This window comes from Ciconia boyciana, chromosome 3 (assembly GCF_034638445.1).
Source record: "Ciconia boyciana chromosome 3, ASM3463844v1, whole genome shotgun sequence".
Taxonomy (NCBI): Eukaryota; Metazoa; Chordata; class Aves; order Ciconiiformes; family Ciconiidae; genus Ciconia; species Ciconia boyciana.
The window spans coordinates 81,870,531-81,888,739 of NC_132936.1; the positions used below are offsets into that span (position 1 = coordinate 81,870,531).

General features: G+C 44.4%; 2 protein-coding genes across 4 annotated transcripts; one reads left to right on the forward strand and one right to left on the reverse strand.

Annotated features, from left to right (window-relative positions):
- The first annotated feature begins 36 nt into the window (after nucleotides 1-36).
- Nucleotides 37-9,968, forward strand: TBP (TATA-box binding protein). 2 transcript variants are annotated; one of them, XM_072856305.1, is made up of 8 exons: nucleotides 37-129; nucleotides 1,941-2,184; nucleotides 2,848-3,179; nucleotides 4,553-4,640; nucleotides 6,703-6,794; nucleotides 7,966-8,133; nucleotides 8,433-8,527; nucleotides 9,385-9,968. In XM_072856305.1, the coding sequence occupies exons 2-8, from the start codon at nucleotides 2,131-2,133 to the stop codon at nucleotides 9,462-9,464; spliced, it is 909 nt and encodes a 302-aa protein (XP_072712406.1). In that variant the 5' UTR covers nucleotides 37-129; nucleotides 1,941-2,130; the 3' UTR covers nucleotides 9,465-9,968. The 2 variants fall into 2 exon arrangements, with proteins under 2 accessions (XP_072712406.1, XP_072712407.1); XM_072856306.1 differs by lacking the exon at nucleotides 37-129 and adding an exon at nucleotides 1,440-1,573.
- Nucleotides 8,131-17,949, reverse strand: PDCD2 (programmed cell death 2). 2 transcript variants are annotated; one of them, XR_012041565.1, is made up of 7 exons: nucleotides 17,652-17,949; nucleotides 17,318-17,572; nucleotides 15,783-15,968; nucleotides 14,587-14,702; nucleotides 13,177-13,293; nucleotides 12,255-12,473; nucleotides 8,131-9,184 (listed from the first exon to the last, which is right to left on the reverse strand). XR_012041565.1 is itself a non-coding variant. In XM_072856303.1 (6 exons), exons 1-6 carry the CDS (start codon nucleotides 17,947-17,949, stop codon nucleotides 12,312-12,314), a joined length of 1,134 nt encoding a protein of 377 aa, XP_072712404.1. In that variant the 3' UTR covers nucleotides 12,056-12,311. The 2 variants fall into 2 exon arrangements, 1 of the variants encoding a protein (XP_072712404.1); XM_072856303.1 differs by lacking the exon at nucleotides 8,131-9,184 and having other exon boundaries at nucleotides 12,056-12,473.
- Nucleotides 17,950-18,209: the final 260 nt, after the last annotated feature.

Sequence of the window (18,209 nt, forward strand, 5' to 3'; positions counted from 1 at the left end):
GCGGGGAAGGCGGTGCGGACGCGCGGCGGAAGTGACGCGCTCGGGACGCGCCAGCGGCGCGGGCGCGGGGCGCAGCTTGGCTCCCGCGGGCGCTGTGCGGCGGCGGCGGGGTGGCGCCGGCAGCGGCAGGTACCGTCCGCGCCGCGCCCGCCTTTCCCCCCGCTCCTCCCCGCGGCCGCCGCACGCCCCGCTGCCCGGGGAGGGGATGGCGGGTGCCAGCGCCAGCGGGGCCGCGATGGCGCGGGCCGGGCCGGGCCTGGAGGGCGGGGGCGGTGCGCGGGGCCGGGCTCGCTCCGCACCCGCTCCGCACCTCCCCGCCGGCGCCGCTGCAGGGCCGGGGCCCTCCGGGCCGGCCTGAGCGGCGGGGGAAGCGGGGAGGGGCTCCCGCGGCGAGGAGGTGGCGGCCGTCGTCCGCCCCCCCCCGCCTTGCGGGGCTCCGGCGCGTCTCGGGGGCGAGCGGCGGCCGTTGGCGCCGGGGGCGGGGTGGCGGCGGGCAGCGGCGTGGCTGCGGCGGTCGCCGCCGTCCCCGTGCGAGGGCGGGCGGGAGGGGGGGCGCGGCGGTGTCGCGGCCCTGCCGGCCGGGGCGGCTGCGCGCTGCTGGGGCCGGTCTTCGGGCGGGTGGGGGGCCTGGGCGGCGCGGAGAAGCAGGAGGGGTGGGCCCGTGCCGAAACTGGCTCTTTGCGAGCGCTGCCGTGTGCTAGGGGAGAGAGCCCGAAAGGGGGCTCGGGGGGTGGGCCGGGGCCTTCTCCGGGCGGCCTCTGGGCTCTGTTGCCTCGACGGAAACGTTCCCCAGCGTTTGTAGTGGAGCTGCGAGCAAGCCACGGTTAGGCGGTTACAGGATGGACCTCTGCGTAGGTGGTGTCCTCACTGCGGGTCCTGGCATGCCTGGTATCTAGGCTTCTTACTAAACAGCTGGGCTGTCGAGGAGTTGACTTTGTTTCTTCTGGGGTAATATTTAGGCTTCTAATTTACCCCCGTCTCCAGGTTGTAAAACCTGGATGCTCTGTTTGATGCCTTCGGTGACGGTAAAGATAATATTATCTTATGGTCATGGGGGAAAAAAGCATGCCTTTTCAGCTGCAGTATAAATATTAATGTAATTCTGAGTTCTCATGCCTTAAAAAAAGGCTGAATAGGCTTTCTTCAGATTCTGAGGTGGTCTACCTCTGGCCTAAAAATGACCTTGAGTATTTCTGGGCAATAGGTATCGAGTTAAGAAAGCTATAATTTAATGGAAAAATATTTGATATCAAGGTGCAATATTTAAATTCTCCACTTGTGTTGTTTATTTCCAGAACACAGCAACAGAGGTATAGTTAAAAAAAATAATAAAAAATCATGCATACATTTCACTTGTGTACCTGAAATTTGCTTTCACATATTTCTTTTTTTTCTCATAAAGCGCATGTCATTGTTGTTTGAAATGTGTTAGTGCTTTATTTTATGGAAGAGGGTTACCTGGTTCTGATTTGACCAGCGATACTTTTCCCATAGAAGAAGAAATATTTTTGGAAGCCCAAGCCTTAAAATGGCCAGGAAGAGACTTACAAGCAATGTGTTAGTAAGCTTGTTGGTTAGTAGTCAGTGGAATTCAGTTCTCAAAAAATCAGTGCTTTTCCAGCTAAAGCAAAGCTTGGAGTAGAATGAGCATTAACAGCCTGAGTTGTTTGTGCAGGGGGGTTCGGTTAGACAGAGACCTGCTCGTGTGAGTCAGGTTACCTGCCAGGGATTCCAACAGAAGCATGCTGCAAAGGTTCTATAGAGTGTGCCTGAAAAAGGTTATTTTTATGGATTGCGCCTGTGTGTGCGCGCGCGTGTGTGTGAATGTTTTTTTATATATTTGTACGTGGGTGTCTCTTATCTAACTCAGCAGCTGATAGGTTTGCTTTTGGTTTTGTGTTTAAATATTATTCTCAAGATACTACTTTTTCTCTTTTCAGGCTTTGGTTAGTATTTTAGACTCATAACACACATTTCTCTGGAGCTGATGTTTTCCTAACGCTTTCAGCTTGGCTTAAAAAGCTACTGTGCTGGAATGTTTTAAAGGCTTAAAAACCCTCTAGGGTTTGAAGTTAATTTCAATTAATTGAAGGAAATACTTCTGGCCTCACCAAAGAAATAACTGGAATCATGGATCAGAACAACAGCTTGCCACCCTACGCTCAAGGCTTAGCCTCCCCTCAGGTAAAAACAAATCATTTAATGATTTATTTAAATGATTTAATATGCAACTGTGATCTGAATTTCTTTGTGAAAGTGTTTTCAGTTTCTTGCATGTAACTTCAGGTTTTTTGCTTGCAGATCTGAAAAATCCTGCTAGGTATAGAATAATACTAGTATAAAGCAGAATCTTAAAACCATCAATTTGTCTATCCAGAGGTATAAGAAACGTGCAGATACATGGGATTCTGTTAAGTTGAAACATAACCGAGAAGTTGGAAATATTAATTTAATTTTGGTGGTTGCCCTTTAAACTAACTTGTACATAATGGACTGTCGCTGTGCTATGAATGCATTTGGTACCATGGGCACAGTCTTTGTTTAAACAATTGCAAGTTAAATTGTGGGTCAAAGTTGAAACATGCTTGCAAGGTAGTTTGAGAAGCGTATCAGCATCACTGGCTGGAGATGAGCAATGCTAGAACTGGCAGATCCCTAGAGGTAATATTTTATTCTATAGAAGAACTGCATTTCCAAGGGCTTTCTGTTTTTAGTGAGTTACTAGTATATGCCTTAGGTTTGCAGGTATGCCGATTTATTTTTAGACTCCTCCTGAAAACTTTTTCTCTTAGAAACAAAATGGTGTCAACAGGATCCGTGGTTTCTGTTTCATGCTTTCTTTTGTAGGGCGCAATGACTCCAGGAATTCCAATTTTTAGCCCGATGATGCCATATGGCACAGGACTGACACCACAGCCGGTCCAGAGCACCAACAGTCTGTCCATCCTAGAAGAACAGCAGCGGCAGCAGCAGCAGCAGCAAGCAGCACAGCAGTCTACATCGCAGCAAGCGACGCAGGGAACATCTGGTCAAACTCCCCAGCTCTTCCACTCACAGACTCTTACCACAGCCCCTTTACCGGGAACTACACCTCTGTACCCCTCTCCAATGACTCCGATGACTCCAATAACTCCAGCAACACCGGCGTCTGAGAGCTCTGGGATAGTGCCGCAGCTACAGTGAGTGTCCTGTGTGTTAGTGCAGCACGTCCTTTCTCAGATATCCCTTTAAAGACTTAGGACCAAAGCCACATCAGGAATTGGGTACTGCATTTTGGTGGGAAGGGAGGTCCTGAGAATTTATGGGTCTCCTCTAGTGATATGAGTAATTTTTGCTTTTATTTTTAGCTTAGCTCCATTACTAAATCACTTAGTAATATAAACAGTTTCTTAGTGATTTGTCAACCATACATCTTTTGAGCATACCACTGGAGCATGTTATATACGTCTTCATTTAGCACCATTGCAACTTTTAACTCCAGGCACTTTAGGAGTTCATCATGCTTTAGCTACAAAGTAGTCTGGGTTGATAATCTGGTATTTCAAAATATGTATACCTGGAAACATATTCTCATTTGTAATTTGCTGGATACTTGTGACCTGTTCACAGAAAAGCAAATAGCTCTACTTTGCAAGCAGCTCCACTTCACTGTGCGTAGAATTTTGTTAGTGAGGTATTAAAGCAGAATACAGGAACTATCACAGCTGAAAGGGAATTAGAAGGGTAAAGGGGAAGAAACTAGTTGCTAGTCTAGGAGCTAGAGCTGAGTTGTACTTAATATTCCATGTTCCCTTTTCTAGTTCATGGCTACAGCTGCCTTTGTGATAAGAGAAAAAAAACCCTAGAACTAGTTCTAGGTTTAGGTATGAAAGTATTTTCACCAAACTTTAGTTTTAAGAGACTTGTACTGCAATTTACGGAAGGCCCAAAGAGAAATGGTTGATAACGTGAATTTTGCACTGAAAGAGTAGTTCCTCATATTTCTTTTTTTTTCTCCCCATTGAGGACCTTTAGATTTCAGGGTTTTCCCAGAAAACAAGTTTCCAAGGAAATTTTGCATCTAGGAACTTCTCTTAAGCTTTCTAGAGACCTGCTTTCCTATCACCTGGCAATGGGTTTACCTCCTGCACCTCTTCTTCCTCCTTGAAGGGCATACCAAGGAAAATTTCAGATGGTACTATTGCTACCTCATTTTCTCCTGTTTCCAGCAGCTTCCCTGGTTGCGCTGGGGGCTCTCAGCATCAAGAATTTTTCCTGCCAAACTGAAATAGAGATTCTTCTCATGAGACACTTTTCATAATAGCTGGCAGATAAGGAGGAATCAGCAATCATGCCTTAGGAGCTACTGCCCTACAAAAGGAGGTTCCTGAGCCAAAACACTGCTCAGTGCTCCTGTCAGTAGGAAAGATGTCATTCAAACTCACTTGGAGAAACAAATTTAAAAGAAAAACACAAAAAAACCCCAACAAAATTAATCAAGCATGGTTAAAAATGAGGAAGACTCATGAATTCTTTATTGTCTTTTTAATGTATTTCTCTGAACTATCTTCAGGAATATTGTGTCCACGGTGAATCTTGGTTGCAAACTTGACCTAAAAACTATCGCGCTTCGTGCCCGAAATGCTGAATATAATCCCAAGGTAAGAGAAATGTATTGGAGTTCTTCCTGTAACAGGTATGTCAAAGGCACAGGTTGTGGCTATAGTTTGCTGAAATAGATTGAAAAACCTTCCTATTATAGATGCAGTTTTATACTATAGTTAAAGAAATCTTTAATAAACTTAGAACACTCAGTCAAACTAGTAAAAGGGATTTTTATACTGATGTAGCTGTGTTTTACACCAGGTTATAATTTGGTAGATTTAGAAAGAACACAGCAGATTTAGGAAGAACCTAACCAACAGTGTGATACACTGGCAAAGTTGTTTGTTGTAGAGCTGGCCTCTGCTGCCCACACCATTCATGTGGGCATGTTTGTTCGTAGTGCTCAGAAAGTTCCTTTTTCATATTACTGTGAAATATCTGATGATCAAGTCTTGTTCCCTGTCTCCCAACAAGGAGAAAGGAAGGAAGAATTCAACTCCTGGGCTCCTGCCAGAGCCACAGTGGTTGTGTATATGCCATGCCTTCCTCCACCTGGCTGCTCCCCTGGAATTCTTGCAGTTGCAGCGCAGTCACTTGTTGTTTACAGTTTTGCTTCCCCTCTGAGCTCTGTTCCTTCATGTTGCCCCCAGTACTCCTACTATCTCCTTGCTCCCGATGGCTAGGTTTGGTGGAACAGCAAAATGAAATTGATTTTTTTGCATGTCAACTTCTAAGTTGCCCGCTGCTTCTAAATAGCAGTCTGTCAAACTGTGGTACTTTTTTAGCTTGGGAAACTTTGAACAACAGCAGAGGACCTGGAGCATTGAATCAAGAAAATCATGTCGCTTCATTTTTCTTTCAGGTGGCTCCTCTTGGAAATGTTATCTTTGCAACCGCAGTAGCTGTGCACTATTTCTGATAAAAGTTTAGATGTTGTGTAGTTGAATTGACTTGCCTTGGGAAGGCTTCAGTTTTCCTGGGGTGTGGGGTTTGTTTTTTTGGTTTTTTTTTAGTATTTGGGATTTTCCTACAGTTTACCTGAACTCTGCTCTCAAAGATTAAAGCACACATGCAGGCATATGTGATAAATAACTGTTACTGTAAGTTTATATCAGTGATGCTGTTACGTAATTGCATGTAAGATATTAGTGCAGCAAAAATTTGAGCATGCCATGGTAACTCTTAAGCTAGGGGTAGGTGGCTGTGTAAAACTTGTAGGCTAGAAAAATCAATACGAAATGCTGTTTTCCACAGCGGAGAGAAAGAAGGGTTATGTAACACACTCCTGACTTTTAGTCAGTACATTCATCTATCAACGAAAGATATTGCTTGGCTGTATTATTTAAGCCATAGTTTGACAAACGTGCTGTTAGGTAACCCACGCTACCGCCTTGGTTATGTCAGCAGAACAGTTTATGGGACTGCATGGTGAGCGGGTCCAAATTAAATATAACAGGCAAACAGGGGTTTGTTTGTGTGTGCGTGCGCCCACATCAGTTTCCAGTATCTCTTGCTTCAAAGAGTTTAAGAACATTTGGAAATGCAGGCAGAGATGTTACAGTACTTAGAATAAAAAGCTAGAGCTAACCGGCTGCTGTGTTCTGCTGTGGTAGTTGAGGTGGCTTCTGTTTGCATAGAACTTTGATCTCCAGCTGTTCTGTTTGCTGGTATTCTAACACCATCCAATTTTTTAAGACACAGAAACAAAACAGAATATAAAATATTTGCAGATAGATGGTCTTCCATCCTGCTTATAACAGATCAAATTTCAAGACACAGAGGAAAATTTTTTATTTATTTATTTATTAAGATTGTCTCTCTTGCTCTGTTGCAAATGTAGCATTAATAATATGCTTGCATATACAGTAATGAGAGATGAGCTTAGTAAAATAGGAATGCAATGGTAAATATCCTTCCTGTCTGACTCTACTTCATTGTGTGTGTTTGAAGCTACTTACGGTTTAAGCATTTCAAGTACATTTTGACTGATCCATAAGTATGTTTGAACTTAGTATTTCTTTGCAATACAGTGTAACTTGCTACTTAATTATGCAAATTTGGTTTTAACGTAATGATTACAGAAATATATCACTAATAGTCTCAACGCTCACATTTCAGCGTTTTGCTGCTGTTATTATGAGAATAAGAGAACCACGTACTACTGCACTTATATTCAGCTCTGGAAAAATGGTGTGCACAGGAGCGAAAAGGTATCTTTAGGCATTACAAGCAACTAATTCAGGCTGTCTTTTCTCTTGCGCAGTGATGCTTTAGAAGTACTATTATTTCTATACAGTATTTGTATATATACAACAAAGTTGTACAGGTACAACTAAGCTTACTTCCCAATTATTTCAAATAGACTAATACACGTTTCTTCACAAAATGCCTTTTCATGACTGAAAGGACTTCCCTACAAAAGGGGAAATGGCAGTTCTGTTTCTGAAGCTCTTCCGTACAGTCTGATAACGTGGTCTGCAGAGGTTATTATATTCACTTTCTTGGCTTTGCATTTATCTTTTTTTTCCCTAATAATTAAAATTTTCAGTGACTGTGCACTGGAACTCCTTAAACTGTACGGGCAGCGGCAGAGGAAGAATGATTTTTGAATAGTTTCATTCATCACAGGCCAAGAGCTGCAAGTCTCTGGTCCCTGTAGTCTGATCTGTTCTTAACATGATCATTGAAGCATAAGAATTGAAAACTAAACATAAGCTTAACTCCAGTGGGCAGGAGAGAAATTCTGCTCTGAAGAAGTCTGTTAGGAATCCAGAAGGAATAAGCAGAGATGAATGAATAGAGCTGTACAGGAAACACTTTCTTTGCCTGGTGACACTTGAAGTTCAAGTTGTCTTGCTCTGTGTTAGGAGCAACCAGACCCTCAGCTGTTTACAAAACTGAAGCTAATGGAGTTCTGCAGCAGCATGTAAGGCCGTGTAGTTGCATTAAACCCAGGTTTGAATGCCTGGGCTGAATCGCGCAGAGGATTTTGGCAGTTTACAGATTTTTATAGAAATATGCATTTTCTAGCAGTAGTAGTTCAAAGTTGTTCTACACTCAAAACTTACATAACAGTTTTCATGTCTCAGTAGAGGGACTCAAGTCGAATTTTAACAGTGCGTAATATGTGGATTTATAATTTACTGTTTTCTGCCTCATGAACAGCAAGTACAACATTAATGGCGTTCAGGATCCTCGTACCAAAATTAGCATGCAAACCAGTGCTAGTTATTAATGTTGGTTATCAAATTTTGCATGTAACCTTCCCCTCCCCCTCAACACAGACATTTTTTTCCCAGTTAAATATTTGTGGTTTAATGCTATTTGCTTCAAGTAATACTTAACTGAGGAAATAATATGGATACCCTTTTCTCACTTCAGTGAGGAACAATCCAGACTGGCAGCAAGGAAGTATGCAAGAGTTGTTCAGAAACTGGGTTTTCCTGCAAAATTTTTGGATTTTAAAATTCAGAACATGGTGGGCAGCTGTGATGTGAAATTTCCCATCAGATTAGAAGGACTGGTACTCACACACCAGCAGTTCAGCAGGTAAAAAAAGGCTTGCTTATGTTTCATTCTTGCTGCATGTTGACTAGCTTAGAGAGTGGGATCTGTTTAGGTTATTCCCTTGAACTAGAGGGAAACCTGCATCTTTGTTCCCATCGCTGCTCTGCCTCGGGTGTAGCTGAGGTTGCCCAATATGAACCCATCAAAGTGATCTTCCCTGCTACTCTCCAAATTTCAGTGAGGTCTACATCTGCCCTGCCCATTCCTGCAGTCCTGCAGGTGAAAGACTGGAACATGTGTCTGCAAGCATGTTTAGACACTGTCACTCTCTTCTCTTACAGCTATGAGCCGGAATTGTTTCCTGGCTTAATCTACAGAATGATCAAGCCAAGAATTGTTCTCCTTATTTTTGTTTCTGGAAAAGTGGTTTTAACTGGTAAGTGAAGACAGTATCTTACTCCAGTAGATTAGATTTAGACTGTGTTACAGAGAATACACCATGATACCAGAGGTATGTAATTTGCTAGGTGCTTTCTTTTAGAGAAGACAGTACTGAGAAAGAACAGATAGTACAGTATTCTGTGGATGAGAATGCACAAGGCAAACCACGCGTTTGGCTAAATCCATACAAGCAATGATCATGAATCCTGATCAAGTATGCAGGTGCCCAAAAAGCTGTAAGAGCACAGGTAATGTTTCTGGCAAAACCTGAACATCTGTTTCTGTGTGCTGGGTGTGTGTGACTGAGCTAACTGTTCTTTGACAGCTTGGCTGGAGACTGCTGCCATTCTCCGTTGATGCAGCAGCCAAAGAAGGGGAGATACCCGAGCTCTAGGACCTCCTCAACCTCAGGCAGTCCACCTGCACCCTTCCTTTTCCCCTCATGCTGAGTCTTACTACAGAGAGAAAAAAACCGCAAGACTTGCAGACAAAAGAAGGAGCATGTCCCTGCAATATGGCAAGTGGTGGGCCTCTGCAGCGGTCTCCATTGCCAGACCTTCCTCCCCAGATGTTCACGTTCTCAAAAAAAGCTCCACCAGTTAGGCCGTTCTGCAGAAACATCCTGTAGGGCTGTGCTTCGTAGTTGGGTCTCCTGCAGAAATTATGTATAGAAAAATCCCATTTGCAAGTATAGCATAAGCACGAAGATGCTAGTGGAAGTTTTACAATAACAATAGGGATTTATGGACACGCATAGGTTTTACAAAGTCACATTCAAATAAACATTCTAAAAGCTAAAATTAAGTATTTGGCGAAAGGTACAAACTAACTTAATTCCCTCTCTTTTTCTAGGTGCTAAAGTACGAGCAGAAATCTATGAAGCGTTTGAAAACATCTATCCTATTTTAAAGGGATTCAGAAAGACAACGTAACAGTTTCTACATCTTTCAGAGAAATCGGGGCTGTATGTTAAAAGGTATTGCGTATGGCACAGCAGTAACAAGAGATGGACTTCCAGTGAAACTGCAACACCAGGACTTGGACTATTTCCCAGTTAGTGCCTACTTCCCTGATGCTCAAGGGGAACTGTATTATTGATTATGTCTACTGAGTTACTGTGAGTTGCTTTACTGGGTGGTTCCTGGAGCAGTCCCTCCCAGTTTTATTTATATTCTAGCTTTTAAGTAGTTTTAATGCCAGTTCTCTTAATAGAAAATCCATAAGTTGGTTTAAAAGACAAATGCAACTGTGTCACTCAGTGTATAAACCACTTAAATTGCCATGTATATATGTTTTAACTTCCTTCCATAAGACCACAGTTTTTATAATTTTCAGAACTTAAGCTTTTAAATTTTTTCAATTTTAAATTTCTTTGGTGCCAGACACATTCCCTCTTTCCAGTATTAAACAAGACAATAAATTTATTAATGAAAATGGCTCACTGTACATATATATATAATATATACCTTCCTTCTCTTTCCTCCTTCAGCTCTATATGTACAATAAACCCTGTTTATACAATTATGGAAACTGTCTTAATGAATTTTAAAATTACCCAGCTGGTAGAGTGAAATACATTGAAAACTTTTTAAAAATTTAATCTGGATTTTTCAATAGCACATGCACTACTGTAAGCGACTTGTTGTTTTGAGAGAATCTTAACAATGCTCTGGCTTGCTTACCAGCAGTCATATCCTTGGCAACATCTAGCTTGAATATTTCTAGCATGTTAAAGCAAAAGAGATGACTGGTTAAAGAAGTTTGTGTTCAAGTATGTGTTGCCTCATGTTCAACAGATGGGATTTATGCAAGCCTTAAATAGCTACACTTGACTGAATTGGAACAAGAGATCCCTGCTTAGCTTCTAGAATTTCTTTAAATTACTACTTTTGTATTTTACCAATTATGACAGTCTCACTATATTAGTGTTCCTGTGAAATGTCAAAGCCCTTCCGACTAGAGTCAGTATGTACATAACCTTCCCTCTGAACTGTGCTTGAAGCTTAATGGGCTGAGAACTAAAAATAAACTTTTTTTCTCCAGTAAATTTCCAGTAATAGTAACCTCCTTTCTATGACTTGCACGTTCTTTCAAACAGCTTTTATCTAAAACTAACCCCAGAGTAACCATGGTCTCTTTATTTACTAAGTTGGTGTTTCATTCCAGACAAAATGAAGTTTTGTCTGGCTTTGCTACTGCTCCGTTTGCAAATCCTGAGCGACCTTAATCCTTAGTCTTCTCTACTCCCCACATAGTGGTGTACACCAGTGTTTCTCCAGGTGTTTTAATAATGGGTTAGAAATCAGAAAGCTGCTGTTCAATAATGTAGCTTTGCCAGGGTAAGTTCAAGATACCCAAACACTGCATTGCCTTCAGTGCCACACCACTGTACGCTGTGAGCTAATGAACATTCCTGAGAGCTCTTGAACATAACTGTATGACTGTCCGTGCTTTTGCAGAACTCTGAGCTATTACCAACTTATCTGCAAAGCTCTTAACTCTGCAGGAAAACTTGGAGCCTTAAGTAACTATGGGATGGTTTTCAATAAAATCAGTCAAGCTGAACTATAGTGACTTAAGATACTGTTTGCTGTTCCATGACATGTAGCAAGGCTTAAAACTACCCTTTTAGAAATTAAGTTCTGTGATGACCAAACAGCTTATACATAAAGTAATTCCCTGCCTGCTCATCTGAGTATTTCCAACATCTAAATTAATACAAAAAAACCCAACAGGGGGCCTAGAGCTTTCGTAAAATCACCTTCAGAATCACTGGTAAGCAGACATGAATGGGTTGAGCAGGATAAGGGAATACGTAACTGAAGTAAATTCTACACTGAGACACACACAAAAGAAAAAAGCAGCCTTATCTTTTCTGCAAATGTAGCTATAGCCACAGGAGTAGTTAGGCAACTACCACAGTAAATTCAGCATTATGGTTTCACTTTTCTCTTGCCTCAGCTATATGGCAGTCAAATAGCAGAAGAATCCTTGCAGAGGGCACTTACTTTTAAACTTCACCAAAGATGGCAGACTTAAGGTACAACTCAGCTTGAAAACTTGCTGCTACAGGCAGTAAGTAACAAGACAAACATGTTCTGGTATGGTTGGCTCTGTTAAAACTGGTTCTGCACCAGATAGTCCCATGCAGAAATGGTTTAACTCAGTTAATAGTTTTAAGACAGATAAAACAAATTTTGTGCGTTTTATCTTGAATAAGCACTCAATCAGAACATGTAACAACTGCCAAGTTAGATTCAGTGTACCTTTTGAGAAAGAGAAGCAGATTTAAGTTCCACAGTGAAAGCCTATGCAGCTTTGTCTTAGCTATGACTTCTGTACACCTCCTGAGCATAAGCACTCAAGTGATCTTACTTGGTCTGACTGCAGATCTTGATTACAGAAAAGCAGCCTGCTTTTCTCTGTGAATTAATGTTAATTTTTGAGTAGCACAAAGAAAATCCTGACGGACGACAATCTAAGTTCTTGAAGTTCAGTCACCAACAAAAGATACTTTCACCAATCCGAAAATATTTCATCTTTATTTAAACATTCAGAATTGAGATTTGAAGTGAAATTCACTGAACAAATGCATCTGGCTTCATTACCAGGTTGAAGTAAAAGCTCCTGTGGAGCACAAGAGAGAGGCTGCCAAGGTCTACTTTGAGTAGTTCTATCACTGTTACAAGATACACACTTATCAGTGACTTTAGTTCAATTACCTGTTTGCAAAGGCAAGTATTCTATTTAGATGACTCAACTTAGTAACTTGATGGAAGTTAAATAGAGCCTGCAGAGAAGTCTTGTTTCCATATGAACTCTTCCAGGTATTCATTTCCCTCACCGCAGTTGTCAGCACAAGTGTACACCACCAGCGTTCCCCAGTCAATGCTCTCTCCAAGGCTGTCAACCTGAAGGTGGTTCAGGAGCTGTGGCATAATCTTCAAGGAAAAACAAAGATTTAGAGGCAGGCCACAGCTCTCTACCCTCTCCCTGCATCTCTTCCCAAAGAAGGGTCCTGCCTTCATTTATGTTCTGTTACACCAAAATCCCAATCAAAGCTACTAAGTAATACAGCAGCTCAAATAAAATAAATTAGGAATTCCCAAAACAGTGTAGTAGATGCACAGGGAATGAAAGGCATGGCCCTACTTATTTTATCTAGAGAAGTTTTATTTGACTAAGCATTGCCTGATTTGTAAGTCTCCTTGCATTTGAAATTACCTTCATAACTATGTTTTGTCTTTGCATGACATTAAGTGTATTCACCATACATACGCTTCTAGCATTCACAGTTCTACAGCTGAATACTTCCAGCCAGACATATTTCCAATTCACATCATAAAGGCTTTTTTTTTTTAATATACAATACCAGACTCCTGTTACTTAAGAGATGGTTCCATATTCACAAGTGCACCATTTTATGGATGGTGCAAATTATCAGATGGGAACCTACCTTCTGTATGTGAAAGTCTTATAGGAAAAAGCAGTTACAATAGTAAATACGGGCTCTGTACAATTTAGCGTAGTTACTTTGTAGCAACTTCAACCACCTTGGTCTAAGTACAAGCCAACACCTATACAATTTGAGCCTGTTAAGCCTGAACTGCATTACCTATATTATCTTTAAATGAATTTACATACCTGGAATTCAAAAATCCTTTTGGCACCACATAAACAATTTGGGATATCTTTTTCTTCAGGAATATTTTCACCTGATACCCAGACTGGGCCTTCTCCTCCTCTGCAGTATCTAATAATCTGAAATAGAGCAGAAGTTTAAGTTCTCAAGACTGTCTTTTCATCTTGGTATAAAATTGGTATTTACTGATATAGACAAAGTGGTTAAGATGGTCCAGAAAAAGGTCAGTTCCTTTAAGTAATACCCATGGCGAAGTCTATCAGTTGCAAATGCGGTATTCTAAATAAGACGGGTTCTTTATGTAAGTTTTCTTAACTATGTGAATCATGCAAGTATTCATACAGCATTTTTTCAGTGATGTGTGGATAAACTGCAATGCTTTGATTTCTCTATAATTATGAGACCCAGAAATGCTAGGTCAGGTATTTTATAGCCTTGAGATGGAGGGACAGCAGATTGATAGATCAGCGGGTAGAAGTGTACAGAAAAGTCAGGAATGCAACCCAGCTCTTTCTGTTTGCAGTCTGCGTCTAAATGCAAGGGGACTGTCCTAATGTCCAAGAAGGAGGTATTTTCAGTCATTCATATCCTTTTTTGTTCTGTTACTATCTAAATAGCAAATCAGGCATTATCAACAAGAGGACTCCTATGCAGATCAGTCAGTACGGGGATGGTCAGAGAGGGAGGTGATGCACCTACTCCAAACAGAGGAGGGAACAGACTCAAAGTCTCCTACTTTCTGGATGTGCACCCTCACCACTCAGCTACGAGGTAAAACATGGAGAGTACGTCTTTTTCCTGCACCACTTTCACGGATTTAGGCCTGTGTTTCCTCTGAATGGAACCAGGAACCATGTTTTTGTTTGACAATGTGGCTTTTTTCAGCCTCTTGTGTTAGCAAGAAACAGCATGGGGGGAAATTTCTGTTTTAAATAGTTGAAATTTTAAAGCCATCACTAATTTCTTCAACCTTAAAAAAAGCCAAATCAACCCCCCCATGCAGTTGTTGACTGTGACAGAGCTCCTCTCTGAAGTTTTGGTTCTGCTGAGAAGGAAAGCCAACAAGGCCAAAGGCTGGGGAAGAGAGCGATGGTTCACCACCTCCTTTGGCTAGAACCACTTCACAGGATGGCAGGTCCTCCCCCCACCATGCTAGCTTCAGCGCCCCTGCACCTTCTCATCCTGACCAATTTCTGTTTGAGATAGATGAGCAGGTGTGAAATTCTTACTTCAGCATGAATCAAGTTCTGCACGTAAGGAAGATTAGGGTACGTTGGTTAAGGTGTGTGGAGGATGAGGAGGCATCCCCATCACCATTTCTAACTGTAGGTATGAAAGGCAGTGAAACACTGCAGGTGCAGCAGGATGGTGTGCCAGAACCTGTAAGTTCTAAAGCTGCCCCAGCTTCTGACCTGCTCTGGTTCGGCAGCTACTCGCTCTTTAAACATCTGGAAGATCTTGTCTTCTTCAGTCTCATGTTTTGCCATTGCTTCCAATGTCTCTTCATCTAAGGATTGAAATGCTTCACCTAAGCAAGAAAAAAACCCCCAAAGGTTACAGGCTAATGTCATGCAAAGACAAAACATAGTTATGAAGGTAATTTGGCTAATGCAGCCAAAAATTAAAAACAATACTGTACCTGCAAGTGCATTTTGCTCTCAAGAATCATTCCCAGAGTAAATCACTAAGACTTTTTTTTTTCCTTTTTGTGACATACTAAGATTCAGTCACACACAGATCCATTTACTAGTTTTAGCTGCATTTTAAACACAGATGTTGGTAGCAGAATGCTGGAAAGGGAAGGAGTTAATCTACCAACATTTATGGCTCCCAGCGGGTATCGCTGAGACTGCTGAACCTTCAGAATGTGACATCTGGAAAAGGCCACCCGTACCGTGCATGTGCCAGACTTCAGATTCTAGCACTGAAGAGTGTATCTGTTACACTCCCACGTTCACATCAACGTGGGGCACCGAGCAGTCTCGAGACAGCTTTAGACCACAGTAAGGGACAGCTGGGAACCCAGCAGCCTTCCCCTGTACCACCACAAGCTCTCCACCCTAGGCGTGTGCGAAGCCGCTGTGGAGAGCTGCAAACACATGGTGCACTTTTTGAGGAAGGGGGCTGCGCTTCAATTGCTCAATTCAAGGTTAATTAAAATAGTCTCAGAACAGTTTTCTTCTAGCACAGACAATGAGATTTCGTTATTTTCCATAAATTAAAACGGATTCAACCAAGTCAAGCCGAGACCATCTAACTCAATCTCCTGATTCCAACAGTGTCCAGCAGCAGATGCTCAGGGCCCTGTTTTTCTCACTGGAGTCTTTCCTTACCTGCAGGAAGCACAGAGGGACACAGTATAACTCCCAGCTACCCACAGCAACAGCCGCTTCAACAGCTCCCAGGGTTGGGGCTTAGTAAGTCTCTCCCCTAAAAGCAACTTGTATTACAAGATGTATACAAAAAACTTGCATCACAAAGGACTGTAGATTTAGCCTTTTGTCACCAGTAGTTAATAATGAACACTTAAAAATCACAGTATTTTATATTTTAAAGGTGTAATACAGGCTTCATTAGGAAGAATTACAGACAGCATCTTACTTCTTACCTGCACTGCCTGTAGCTCCGAGTTCCTCTTGTTCTTTTGGGTCCTTTGATGTATCTGCAGCTCCTTGTTCATCATCGGGATCTACACTGCTGTCAGCAGGGAACTCTGGTTCCTCAGGTTCTATCAAAATTTCATATTCTGGAAAAAGGAATTCGTTATGCTCTGGAATCGCATCCACCGAGTTATCTACAAAACAGAAAACAGATATCACTTCACAACGTCATCCCGTATTACGCGTCCTTCTCCCCAAGAGCTGCACAGCAAACTACATAGCAAAAATACAGCACAAACATTGCATGAACAAGAGCGATTTACCTCACTGCTAGACCTGATTTGAAGAGAAGGAAGATTTTATATTAAGGACAGTAGAAAACTACAATAGGTGATGTATTGCTTTGAATCCTTGTAAATCCATGAGACACGGAAGGCAGACTAAGCAGTGTTAGCAGCTGCATTTTAAAACGCCAAACCTGCAGTTTGACAGCTCTGTGCGTATCTCATTCTGACTAGCGTAGGCACGCAAGTCAAGTGTGCATCAGGTGCCCTGAGGCCATACCATTTTTTCTTATTTTTTCCTTTGCATGTTGTCAGTAGGCAAAGTTTCCACAAACGCATCAAGTATTCCTTCTCTAATGACAGTATTAACTACATACTAGTACGTTTCAGGTTTTCACTGTTTCAACTGAATGTTTCAAACATCTGACTCATAACTTGATTTGCACAAATCAACTTTTAACATTCCGCCTTATTTTCACTGCCTACAATCAATGTTTTTGGGACTAGCATCCCACACTGTACGAGGGGAGATACACCACAGACACCACGTTTCATCACACCATTATTAATGTGATACTTCTGAAGACTAAATAAATACTTTAAATACTCTGTACTTGTCCCTTTAACAACCAGCAAACAAACAAGCGTACGAACGAGACAAGAGAGCAGGAGAGGAGATGGTTTAAGAAAAGGGTCTCTAAAGTAGCACACTCGTGGAAAGTACTCTTTTCATCTGCTGACCTTCACAGTATCCTGCGAAGGCATCGCCTTTGTATGGTCCTTTGCAATTTATGAATAAGCCATCTAAAAGCAGCCTGCAAAGGGAAAAAATTGGCCTACACCCTTTCAGCTTTTTATGACGCAAGGCAGACAGAAAGAGGTCTTTGAAGACCAAAGGCACGCCTTAAATGTGTTAGCCTTCCAGGAACAACGCAGATCCCACATTCTTACGTCACATTAGGTACACATCTAAGAGAAAGAAAAGCAGCTGAAAGAACTACCGATGGTTTCCCCACAAACCAACGCGAAAGACACGACCGTCTGTCCTGTCTCCTCTGCAGGCCCTCACCCCACTATTGCTAGCGCAGGTCCGGCGCGCAGCGGCGGGACCGCCGGCTTTGCGACGGCAACGTTTCTCGGCGAGCACCGCGCCATCAGCGCGCGGGCCGCCGCAGCGCAGCAGCGACGGAGCCGCCGGCAGGCTGGCAGCGGCCGCGGCCCCGGCCCCGGCCCCGGCCCCCACCGCGCCCGAGACCCACCTCCGGCGGCGTGCTGCCCGCAGGACCGCCGGTGCCCCCGCCGCCAGTCCAGCGCCTGGTGCTCGGGGCCGCAGTAGGCGGCGCGGCGGCAGCGCCCGCAGACGCGGGGCCCCAGGCAGCCGCAGACGCGGCAGAGAGCGGCGCCGCCGCGGAGCCGGCGGGGGGGCGCGGCGGCGGCAGGGCCCGGCGGCGGCTCCTCGGGGGGCGGCTCCTCGGGGTAGGTGTCGTTCCGCCGCGGCAGCTGGTTCCGGAACACTGCGGGCGAGAGGCGGCGGTCAGCGGAGCGGCGGCCGGCGGCCCTCGCCCCCTCCTCGCTCACCGCCCGCCGCCTCACCGCAGAGGGGCCCCCGCGGGCCTGGCAGGCGGTAGCAGGCGGCGCCGCGGCAGGCGAAGACGAAGAGGGTGCGGTGGAAGGCGTCGGGGCGGTCGGGCAGCGGCGCGTACAGCTGGAGCAGGAAGGCGCAGGGCTGCTGGCAGCGGCCGCAGCGCAGGGCGGCGAGGCCCGGCAGCCCGGCCTCGCCCAGCCACGCCGGCCGCCCCCCGACCTTGCTGGGGAAGTAGGCGCTGCGCAGCCGCCAGGCGCCCTCCGGCCCCGCCGCCGCCGCGAAGCCCAGCTCCACGCCAGCCGCCATGCTGCCGCCGGAAAGGCGGCGGGCCCGGCCTCCCCGCGCGCCGGAAACGCCCGCCCCCAACGGCCGCCTCGCGCCGCCCCCAACGGCCGCGGTGGGCGGGCCGGCCCGCGCCCTGGCGCCGTGTGTGGCTGCTCTGGGTTGCTGAGGGAGCGGAGGCGGGAAGGGCGAAGGCGGCCCTGAAAGGCGAGGGCTGAGCTCTGGCCCCTGAACGGACACCGCAGCCATCGGGGGCGGGGGGGAAGAGATAACAGACACGTTAA

Excerpts from the sequence above, each read along its gene's own strand:
- PDCD2 (XM_072856303.1), bottom strand. The coding sequence starts at position 17,949 with ATGGCGGCTGGCGTGGAGCTGGGCTTCGCGGCGGCGGCGGGGCCGGAG. Across the intron at positions 17,573-17,651 it reads CCCGCGGGGGCCCCTCTGCG|TGTTCCGGAACCAGCTGCCG; the intron begins GTGAGGCGGCGG and ends TCTCGCCCGCAG. Across the intron at positions 12,474-13,176 it reads AAAGGATTTTTGAATTCCAG|ATTATGCCACAGCTCCTGAA; the intron begins GTATGTAAATTC and ends TTTTCCTTGAAG.
- TBP (XM_072856305.1), top strand. The coding sequence starts at position 2,131 with ATGGATCAGAACAACAGCTTGCCACCCTACGCTCAAGGCTTAGCCTCC. Across the intron at positions 6,795-7,965 it reads GTGTGCACAGGAGCGAAAAG|TGAGGAACAATCCAGACTGG; the intron begins GTATCTTTAGGC and ends TTCTCACTTCAG. Across the intron at positions 8,134-8,432 it reads ACACACCAGCAGTTCAGCAG|CTATGAGCCGGAATTGTTTC; the intron begins GTAAAAAAAGGC and ends CTTCTCTTACAG.